The sequence below is a fragment of the Schizophyllum commune genome, assembly GCF_000143185.2.
Source record: "Schizophyllum commune H4-8 unplaced genomic scaffold SCHCOscaffold_2, whole genome shotgun sequence".
In the NCBI taxonomy this organism is placed as follows: Eukaryota; Fungi; Basidiomycota; class Agaricomycetes; order Agaricales; family Schizophyllaceae; genus Schizophyllum; species Schizophyllum commune.
The window spans coordinates 646792-658324 of NW_026089539.1; the positions used below are offsets into that span (position 1 = coordinate 646792).

An 11533-nucleotide genomic window follows, 5' to 3' on the forward strand; every position below is an offset into this window, starting at 1 on the left:
TCACTCGTTCTTGACCGCGACCACGACGCGTCGAGCATGGAGGTCAGTACATCTGGCGTCCTGCTCGCCGTTGCTAACGATGCCGCAGGCCTTTGCCTCACCCAACTCGTCGACGGCGGCGGCCGTGACATTCATCACATTCGTGCAGGACCTCAAGAAGAAGACCAAGGCATGGGGACCCATGATCGAGCTCTGCGCGAACGGCGAGAAGACGCTGGAGCGCTTCAGATACCAATTCCCGGACGATTGGCTGTACAGTGACCAGCTGCGCGGCGAGTGGAGCGCGTACAATGAGATTCTCAAGCGGAAGAACGACTCCATCCAGGAGCAGCTCGGTGCGTGTGCCGCATCGCGACGCGTCTCTCGACTGACCACGCCAATCCAGCCGGCCTGCAGCTCAAGATCGTCGCGGAGGACAAGATTGTGGACAACAAGATTAACGACATCATCGCCGAGTGGGAGACGACGCGCCCGGTGCAGGGCAACATGGCCGCGGACACGGCCATGAACACGATCAACATCTTCGAGAAGAAGCTGAACCGCGTCCAGGAGGACTACGATCTCGTCTGCCGCGCCAAGGAGGCTCTCGACCTCGAGCTGACCCGCCACACGCGCCTCGACCCAGTCTTCGAGGAGCTTCGCGACCTGAAGGCCGTCTGGACGGCGCTCACGGGTATTTGGAGCGCGATTGGCGAGCTCAGGGAGTTATCGTGGGCAACTGTCCAGCCACGCAAGCTTCGGCAACAGATCGACCAGCTCCTGGCGAGCACGAAGGAAATGCCGACGCGCATGAGGCAGTATGCAGCGTTTGAGTATGTGCAGGAGGTGTTGCGAGGCTTGCTCAAGAGCAACATCATCGTCGGCGAATTGAAGAGTGAAGCGCTGAAGGACCGGCATTGGAAACAGCTGTTCAAGACGCTCAAAATGCCGTCGTCCATCAGTTTGACGCTGTGCGTGCTTCTCGTGCAGTCATTTCTACCGTTCTGACCCGCCAATTCAGGCTTACGTTGGGCAACGTCTACGACATGGACCTGAAGCGCAATGAGGCGCTCATTAAGGAGGTTATCGTGCAAGCGCAAGGAGAGGTACGTACTCCTGATATCCTCTGCCATACGAATGTTGCTGAACGCAGGGTAGATGGCGCTCGAGGAGTACATTAAGCAGGTTAAGGAGATCTGGAGCAACTATACCCTGGACCTCGTCAACTACCAGAACAAGTGCCGCCTCATCCGTGGTTGGGACGACCTCTTCAACAAGTGCAGCGAGAATCTGAACTCGCTCACTGCGATGAAGATGTCTCCGTACTACAAAGGTATTGCTTTGAACGACATACTTGCCGACATTTCAAGCTAACAATTTCCTAGTATTCGAGGAGGAGGCCGGATCTTGGGAAGAGAAGCTGAACCGCATCCATGTTCTCTTCGGTATGCTTAGCCTTGCGTGTGTCATCATGTACCAACCCTATTTCCAGATGTTTGGATTGACGTGCAGCGCCAGTGGGTGTACCTCGAGGGCATCTTTTCCGGCAGCGCCGACATCAAGCACCTTCTCCCCGTCGAGAGTGCCCGCTTCCAGAACATCAACGCGGAGTTCCTTGCTGCGATGAAGAAGGTGTACAAGTCACCGTTCGTCCTCGATGTCATGAATATTCCTGGCATTCAGAAGAGCCTTGAGCGTCTGGCGGAGATGCTCAACAAGATCCAGAAGGCGCTTGGTGAATACCTTGAACGCGAGCGTTCCTCCTTCCCTCGCTTCTACTTCGTCGGTGACGAAGACTTGCTCGAGATCATCGGTAACAGCAAGGATATCCTGCGCATCATGAAGCATCTTAAAAAGATGTTTGCGGGTATCTCGACGGTCATGTTGGACGAGGAGCTCACGGAGATCCGCGGTATGGCGTCACGCGAGGGCGAAGAGGTGTACTTCACGGAACCAATCTTGCTCAAGGAGTACCCGAAGATCAACGACTGGCTAGCGCGCATCGAAACGATGATGCGACTATCACTTGCAAACTTGCTCTCGGATGCGGTTACCGAATTGCAGACCTTCTACGGCACTGGCGAGAAGGTCGCCGTCGACCAGCTCATGGAATGGATGACAAAGTATCCAGCGCAACTCGTCACGCTCGCTATCCAAGTCGCCTGGACAACATCCGTCGAACAATGCCTGGAATCGCAGCAACTGCCGGAAGCCCCTCTGGAGACCGTACACGAGGCTTTGGACCTCCTCGCCGACATCGTTTTGCAGGAGCTCCCTCCTGTCACGCGTCGGAAGTGCGAGCACCTCATCACGGAGCTGGTGCATCAGCGCGATGTTACGCGCACGCTCATCGGCCAGCGCGTCACGGACAACAAGAACTTTACCTGGCTGTATCAGATGCGCTTCTATCTCGACAAGGGGGCGGACGATCCCCTCCAGAGGTTGCGGATCTGCGTCGCGGATGCGCAGTTCCCGTACGGCTGGGAGTACTTGGGTGTGCCAGATCGCCTGGTCCAGACGCCATTGACGGACCGCGTATACTTGACCTTGACGCAGGCGTTGGATAACCAATTGGGAGGCTCGCCGTTCGGTCCTGCTGGCACAGGTACGTTGCCTTTCACATCTACACTAATATGTGCCCTGACGGCTTCCCTTAGGCAAGACCGAGTCCGTGAAGGCTCTCGGAGTGCAGCTCGGTCGCTTTGTCCTCGTCTTCTGCTGTGACGAGACGTTCGATTTCCAAGCCATGGGCCGCATCTTCGTCGGGCTGTGCCAAGTCGGCGCCTGGGGCTGCTTCGACGAATTCAACCGTCTCGAAGAGCGTATCCTTAGTGCCGTCTCGCAGCAGGTTCAGACAATTCAGCAGGGTCTTGCCTTGCTTGTCAAGAACCCGAACACGGAGATCGAGCTGGTCGGCAAGAACCTGAAGCTCGACCGGAACGTCGGCATCTTCATCACGACCAACCCGAACTACGCGGGTCGTTCGCAGCTGCCACCGAACTTGACAAAGCTCTTCCGACCGTAGGTATTATTCTCATCGCTCAGAGTGTGTGTTGACAATCATGTAGGATGGCCATGACCCGTCCCGATCGCGAGCTCATTGCCCAGGTCATGTTGTTCTCGCAGGGTTTCCGTACCGCCGAGTCGCTTGCATCCAAGATCGTTCCCTTCTTCAACTTATGCGACGAGCAACTATCGCCACAGCCTCATTATGATTTCGGTCTTCGTGCGCTCAAGGCTGTCCTGGCTAGTGCAGGTATCCTCAAGCGTGAACGCATGCAGCAGGCGCGCGAGGATCAAGATAGCGTCGGAGGCCTTTCGGACGCGGTCTCGGAGCAGATCATCGTCATCCAGAGTGTCACGGAGACGATCGTTCCCAAGTTGGTGGCGGACGACGTGCCGCTGCTCACTAGGTCAGTATCGATCATTGGCTACCACTGCCGCTGACTTATTATTTCCTAGCTTGCTTGCGGACGTGTTCCCTGGTGTCGACTACATGCCTGTCAACCTTGATGCCCTGCGCGAGGAAATCCTCAAGGTCTGCGCTGAATGGCGCCTCGTCGACGGCGAGATCTGGATCGCCAAGATCCTGCAGCTGTACCAGATCCAGAAGATCCAGCACGGTCTCATGATGGTCGGACCCTCTGGTAGCGGCAAGACGAACGCATGGCGAGTCCTTCTCAAAGCGCTCGAGCGCCTCGACGGCGTCGAAGGCGTTTCGTATGTTATCGACCCCAAGGCTATCCACAAGGATGCGTTATACGGTACTTTGGATCAGACGACGCGCGAGTGGAACGACGGTCTCTTCACGCATGTGCTCCGCAAGATCGTTGACGACGTTCGTGGCGAGAGCGGCAAGAGGCACTGGATCATCTTCGATGGTGATGTCGATCCGGAGTGGGTTGAGAACCTGAACAGGTATGTCTAAACTGTCACGTAGCTGCAACGAGTGCTGATGCTTGACAGTGTGCTCGACGACAACAAGTTGCTCACCCTTCCCAACGGCGAGCGTCTTAACCTTCCGTCGAACGTACGCATTATGTTCGAGGTCGAGCACCTGAAGTACGCAACGCTTGCTACAGTCAGTCGCTGCGGTATGATCTGGTTCAGCGAGGACGTCGTGGAGCCGCCTATGGTCTACCGAAACTATCTAACCACCCTTCGCTCCGTGGCTCTCGACGCAGACGATGAGGACGTCACCGATGTCCTGGCCGCTCGCGCTGATGTTACACCAACCGACACGATCACCGCCAACCTGGCGACGCAGCAACAGATGGCAGATATGCTGGAAAAGTTCTTCGAGGACGGGGACGTCGTCAGCTCTGCGCTCAAGTTCGCCGAGTCGATCGAGCACATCATGGACTTCACGAAGACTCGAGCGCTCAATACCCTGTTCTCATTGATCAACAAGACTGCCCGCAATGTCATCGAGTACAACCTGCAGCACCCCGACTTCCCGCTGTCCTCCGAGCGAGTTGAGCAGTACGTGACCAAGCGACTGCTCCTCAGCATCATCTGGGCGTTCTCTGGAGATGCGAAACTCGACCTGCGCGCGGAGATGGGCGAATTCTTGCGCAAGCAGACTGGTGTCGACCTTCCGCCCATGACACCCGGTAGCTCTCTGCTCGACTACGACGTGCAGGTCGCAAACGGCGAATGGATTCAATGGCAATCTAAGGTCCCCGTCATCGAAATCGAGGCGCAGGCAGTCACTGCATCTGATGTCGTCGTGCCGACCATGGATACCGTTCGTCACGAGGAGGTCTTGTACTCGTGGCTCTCAGAGCACAAGCCGCTGATGTTGTGCGGTCCCCCGGGTTCAGGAAAGACGATGACCTTGTTCAGTGCGCTGCGCAAGCTGCCGGACATGGAGGTCGTCGGCCTTAACTTCTCCAGTGCGACTACACCCGAGCTCATTCTCAAGACCTTCGAGCAGTACTGCGAGTATCGGAAGACGCCGAAGGGCATTATCCTCGCCCCGGTTCAAATTGGCCGTTGGCTCGTCGTGTTCTGCGACGAGATCAACCTTCCAGCTGCGGACAAGTACGGCACCCAGCGCGTCATATCCTTCCTCCGTCAACTCGTCGAACACGGTGGCTATTGGCGCACGTCAGACATGGCATGGGTTAAGCTTGAGCGTATCCAGTTTGTCGGCGCTTGCAACCCTCCCACCGATCCCGGTCGTGTACCTCTCAGCCATCGCTTCCTGCGTCACGCGCCACTTGTCATGGTCGATTACCCCGGCGAGGTCTCGCTCAAGCAAATTTACGGAACGTACAACAGGGCCGCTCTCAAGGTCGTTCCCAACCTACGGACGTACGCGGAACCCCTCACCGATGCGATGGTTGCTTTCTATCTGGCCTCGCAGAAGCGCTTTACGACAGATATCCAGGCGCACTACGTGTACAGTCCTCGTGAACTGACGCGTTGGGTGCGTGGTATCTATGAGGCCATCAGGCCGATGGAAGTGCTGTCTGTGGAGGGTCTTGTACGCGTCTGGGCTCACGAAGCCCTTCGCTTGTTCCAAGATCGTCTTGTGTCAGAAGATGAGAGGCAATGGACCGACGAGCATATCGACAACGCGGCCATGGAGTACTTCCCGACTATCAACCGCGACGAGGCGTTGGGACGTCCTATCCTCTTCTCGAATTGGACGTCCAAAAACTACATCCCTGTCGACCGCGAGACCCTCCGCGAGTACACGAAGGCCCGCCTTCGCGTCTTCTATGAGGAAGAGCTGGATGTCCCTCTTGTCTTGTTTAATGATGTCCTCGACCACGTCCTTCGTATCGACCGTGTATTCCGGCAGATTCAAGGTCACTTGCTATTGATCGGTGTCAGCGGGAGTGGAAAGGTACGTGCAAGCTTTACAAAGGGTCGCTGATGATTAACGACCGTACGAAAGACAACGCTATCTCGTTTCGTCGCCTGGATGAATGGCTTAAGCATTTTCCAAATCAAGGTCTCGAACAAGTATACTGGTGACGACTTCGACGAGGATCTGCGTACTGTGCTTCGCAGAGCAGGATGCAAAGGCGAGAAGATCTGCTTCATCATGGATGAATCCAACGTCCTCGACTCCGGTTTCCTGGAGCGCATGAACACTCTGCTTGCCAATGCCGAAGTTCCCGGTCTGTTCGAGGGTGACGAGCATGCATCTCTCATGACGGCTTGTAAGGAGGGCTCGCAACGCGATGGGCTTATGCTCGACTCCCACGAAGAGCTCTATCGATGGTTCACCCAGCAAGTAGCCAAGAACCTGCACGTCGTCTTCACCATGAACCCTCCGGAGAATGGTCTCGCTTCTCGTGCTGCTACATCTCCGGCCTTGTTCAACCGTTGCGTGCTCGACTGGTTCGGAGACTGGTCCGACCAGGCATTCTACCAGGTTGGCATGGAGTTCACACACGCCCTCGACCTGGATCTGCCATCGTACAGCCCTCCGGCTATCTTCCCTATCGCATATCGCAGCTTGGAGACGCCTCCTGTGCACAGAACGGCGGTCGTCAACGCTTTGGTGCACGTCCATCTGAGCCTTCATGCTATCAACCAGCGTCTCAGCAGACGACAAGGTCGTTACAACTATGTGACTCCGCGTCATTACCTCGACTTGTGAGTGAGGTTTATGTCCCGTATCCTTCCCGCTGACGCCGTGGTAGCATCAATCACTATGTTCGCCTGTACTCCGAGAAGCGCGACGAGCTAGAGGAGCAACAACGCCATCTCCACGTTGGGCTCGACAAGCTACGCGATACTGTGACGCAGGTCGAGGAACTGCGCAAGAGCCTCGCTATCAAGCGGACGCAGTTGGAAGCGAAGGACGCAGAGGCGAACGAGAAGTTGAAGCGTATGGTATCGGACCAGCAGGAGGCCGAGCAGAAGAAGGCGGCTTCTATCGAGCTGCAAGCTGCACTCGTCGAGCAAGACAAGCACATCGAACAGCGTCGGGCTGTTGTCATGGCCGATCTCGCCGACGCAGAGCCAGCTGTGCTCGACGCCCAGTCAGCTGTCAGCAACATCAAGAGGCAGCACCTGCAGGAAGTGCGTACCATGGCCAACCCTCCCGAGGCCGTGAAGCTTGCAATGGAGTCCGTTTGCACGATTCTGGGCCACAAGATCGACAGTTGGCGCACTGTGCAGGGTATCATCCGTCGCGATGACTTCATTCAGCGCATCGTCAACTTCGACACGACCACACAGATGACCAAGCACCTTCGCGACATCATGAAGCGTGACTTCTTGAGTCGTCCGTCCTACAACTTTGAGACCGTGCAGCGCGCCAGTAGGGCTTGCGGACCGCTGGTCAAGTGGGCTATCGCGCAAGTTAGGTTCTCAGAGATCCTCGACAAAGTCGAGCCTTTGCGTAACGAGGTCCAATCCCTCGAGGAACAGGCCGAGGCGACCAAGCAGCAGGCACAGGTTGCTATCAACCTGATCGCGGAGCTGGAGGGGAAGATTGCCAAGTACAAGGAGGAATACGCACTTCTCATCAGCGAGACGCAGGCCATCAAGTCCGAGATGGAGCGCGTACAGAGCAAGGTCGACCGCAGCATGAAGCTCCTCGAGAGTTTGTCGTCCGAGCGCGGTCGTTGGGAGTCTGGCAGCCGCACCTTTGACGCCGAGATGAGCACAATAGTTGGCGATGTACTCCTATCCGCCGCCTTCTTGGCATACGGTGGCTTCTTCGACCAGCACTACCGAGAAGTTATGTGGCAAGGATGGTCGAACCATCTGTCCGAGGCCAACATCAAGTTCAAGCCGGAATTGTCTTTCACCGAGTACTTGTCCACCGCCGACGATCGCCTCAGCTGGCAGGAGAAGTCGCTTCCGTCGGATACGCTTACCACGGAGAACGCCATCATGCTCAAGCGCTTCAACCGCTATCCTCTAATGATCGACCCTACCGGTCAGGCCACGACATTCCTGATGAATGAATACAAGGACCGGAAGATTACCGTGACCAGTTTCTTGGATGAGGCCTTCCTCAAGGTCCTCGAAAGTGCTCTGCGTTTCGGCAACCCACTCCTCATCCAGGATGTCGAACACCTCGATCCAATCCTTAACGCCGTCCTGAACAAGGAATTGCGCAGGACAGGTGGACGAGTCCTTATTCGTCTGGGCAGCCAAGACATCGACTTCTCGCCGGCCTTCACCATGTTCTTGTCAACGCGCGATCCATCCGTCGAGTTTTCTCCGGACATTTGCAGTCGTGTCACGTTCGTCAACTTCACCATGACTCGCAGCAGTCTGCAGAGCCAGTCCTTGGATCAGGTCCTCAAGGTCGAACGTCCTGATACTGAGCGCAAGCGGACAGATCTCATGAAGGTGCAAGGCGAGTTCCGTCTGCGCCTGCGGACGCTCGAGAAGCTCCTTCTCCAAGCGCTCAACGAATCTACTGGGAACATCCTCGACGACGATAAAGTCATCGACACTCTCGAGACGCTCAAACGCGAAGCGGCCGATATTACGCGCAAGGTGGAAGAGACGGACGTCGTCATGAAAGAGGTGGAGGAGGTGACGGTCGAGTATCTTCCGCTCGCGCAGGCCTGCAGTGCCGTCTTCTTCGTTCTGGAGCAGCTCAACCTCGTCAATCACTTCTACCAATTCTCCCTTCGGTTCTTCCTCGACATCTTCGACTACATTCTCCACCACAACCCGCATCTGAAAGGCGTCACCGACTATGCCCAGCGCCGCGAAATCCTGATGAACGACCTGTTCCTCATCGTGTACAAGCGGACGTCCCGGGCGCTGCTGTACCGCGACCAGATCATGTTGGCAGTATTGCTGGCCCAGGTGAAGCTGCGCGGCGTTGAGGAGATCGCCGACGAGGCCGAGTTCTTGTTGGAGAGTGGAGAGGGGGTGGCCGCAGCTGTTTCTACAGAGTCGAACTCCATCCTGTCGACTGATCAACAGCAGCGACTGGAGGCTTACGCCAAGAGCTCCATCTTCAAGCCCGTGCAGAACCACTTCATCGAGAACGAGAACCAGTGGGCTGCCTTCTTGAACGCGCCTGCACCGGAGAGCGTCGTGCCTACGCCATGGGAGGCCAGCACTCGTAAGTTTTCTCGCTTATTTAATTGCTACCGCTGCTCACGCATCCATAGCCGCCGTCGAGGAGCTTCGCAAGATGCTCATCATCAAATGCTTCCGTCCCGACCGCCTTCTACAAGCCACCGCTTCCTTCGTGCGCGTCGTATTCCAAACAGACCTTAGCGAAGTCGCTCGTTACGATCTTGGTGACGTTGTTGCGGATGAAGTGCCGGCTTCGACGCCGTTGGGCCTTGTGTCTGTACCCGGATACGACGCCAGCTACAGAGTCGAGAACCTGATCAAGAACACCGGCACTCGCTCCTCATCCGTCGCAATGGGCTCCCAGGAAGGTTTCTCCCTTGCCGATCAAGCCATTGCTGCGGCGTCTCGCCAAGGTACATGGGTCCTGCTCAAGAACGTCCATCTCGCGCCGTCATGGCTGGGACAGTTAGAGAAGAAGTTGCAGACGCTGAACCCGCACCGCAATTTCCGTCTCTTCCTCACCATGGAAGCGAACCCCTCTATTCCGACGAACATCCTGCGTCAGTCGAGGCTCATCATGAACGAGCCGCCCCCGGGTATCAAGGCCAACTTACTCGACTCCTTGCGGTCCATTGCCCCGACGCGTCTATCCCAGGGTCCCGCAGAGAAGATTCGCCTCTACTTCTTGCTGGCCTGGTTCCATGCCATCGTCCAGGAGCGTCTGCGCTATGTTCCCCTCGGATGGAGCAAGACGTACGACTTCAACGACTCCGATATGGCCGCCGCGTTCGGCACGATCGACGCTTGGCTGGTCGCTGCGTCGAAGGGCAAGGCCAACGTCGACCCCGCAACCATCCCGTGGGACGCACTCCGCACTCTTGTCAAGGAATCGGTGTATGGTGGTCGTGTCGACAGCGATTTCGACCAGCGCATCGTGAATTCGTTCGTCGACGGCCTGTTCACTCCCGCGGCGTACAACATCGACTTCGAGCTGGTCCCAAGCACGGGCAACGATCAGCCTTTGGGTGTGCCGGAGGGGACGAAAATGGAGCACTTCTTGACTTGGGTGCAAGGCCTTCCTGACCGGGAGCCGCCATCGTGGCTGAGCTTGCCTCCCACTGCCGAACGTGTTATTGCGATCGCTCAGGGTACGAAGCTCCTTCACATCGTTTTGACTTGGCCCCAATAACTTGCACAGGTGATGAGTTACTGGGCAAGCTTCGCAAGATGCGCATGCTGGCGGATGATGACGATGATGTTGCTGCTTCGTCGTCTAAGGTGCAGACGTCTGCGCAGCCAGCATGGATGCGGACACTACTCGATCGCTGCCGCGAATGGCTTGGCCATCTTCCCGAGGTACGTTGTTGTAGGTCTCGAGTTCTACATTTCAATGACAATTTCCTCAGAAATTCAACGTCTTGGAGAGGCCTACTGGTGACAACCAGGATCCGCTGCACCGTCTCTTCAGTCGCGAGGGCAATATCGGCCGCAACCTGCTCACGCAAGTGCGCAGGGACCTGTCGGACGTCGTCAAGGTTTGCCTCGGCGAGCTTAAGCAGACCAACCACTTGCGTACCCTGATGAGCGCTTTGACCAAGGGTGAGTTTGGGTCCTCATACTCACTCTGACTAGTGCTAATGATGCATTAGGTACTATCCCCGACCATTGGCGCCGCTACAAGGTTCACCACACCATGGCCGTGTCCGGGTGGATCGCCGACTTCAGCCGGCGCCTCGCGCAGCTCGACCACATCGCGGGTCTGGACAACTTGACCAACGTCGAAGTTTGGCTCGGTGGGCTGTTCTTCCCCGAGGCCTACATCACGGCGACCCGGCAGGCTGTTGCGCATCGCAAGAAGTGGAGTCTGGAGACGCTGAACCTGCGGCTGGACATCGAGCGGGTGAACGACCCGAGCGCGTTCGTTGTCGATGGTGTGTCAACTTGCTACCCCTCAGTGAGCTTCTTGATTGACATGTATACTAGGCCTCGTCCTCGAGGGCGCGTCCTGGAGCACGGACAAGCTGGTGCTCAATGATGGCCAGTCCGTCCGCCTCAATCCGTCGCAGATCCGCTGGGTGCAAACCGACGAGGCGTCGAGCGAGAACCTGGTCAACTTGCCGGTGTACCTCAACAACGACAGGCGAGACGTGCTCTTCACGGTCGACTTGCCGTTCGACGAGAGCGCCGGCGCACTGGTCGCGATGCGTGCTGTGTGCTTGACGGCTGGCGCATAAAGTGGTCCTTGACGCATGGAGATGATTTGGCATAGACGTGGATAATTACTGTATCGGTTAGAAGATTCGGATACTGCTTTGTTGGAGATGCTCTCGTTGACCGTGTTTGTATACCCTATGATGATGTCTCACGCGCTTTACTTACGACTACCTACGCATGATAATGATTACTTGCATCTGTTCTCGTTGAATTGTGCGAACGTAAATGATATCGATGTCGACTTCAGGAATGGGTGATGTCGACGTTCAAAGCCATTCGACCGCTCTCGCGCGGCCTTGCAAAGAAGAAAGCCTCAACTTCAGCTCGA

The 11533-nt window shown here is 56.5% G+C and overlaps 1 protein-coding gene across 1 annotated transcript; it reads left to right on the forward strand.

Moving 5' to 3' along the window:
- The first annotated feature begins 14 nt into the window (after positions 1-14).
- On the forward strand, positions 15-11452 carry SCHCODRAFT_02743920 (dynein heavy chain). The gene is made up of 18 exons (XM_003038898.2): positions 15-42; positions 89-335; positions 386-950; positions 1001-1085; positions 1138-1312; positions 1365-1424; positions 1472-2584; positions 2637-3000; positions 3048-3392; positions 3442-3897; positions 3946-5833; positions 5885-6591; positions 6639-9034; positions 9084-10139; positions 10190-10347; positions 10398-10590; positions 10641-10922; positions 10975-11452. The coding sequence occupies exons 1-18, from the start codon at positions 37-39 to the stop codon at positions 11223-11225; spliced, it is 10347 nt and encodes a 3448-aa protein (XP_003038944.2). The 5' UTR covers positions 15-36; the 3' UTR covers positions 11226-11452.
- Positions 11453-11533: the final 81 nt, after the last annotated feature.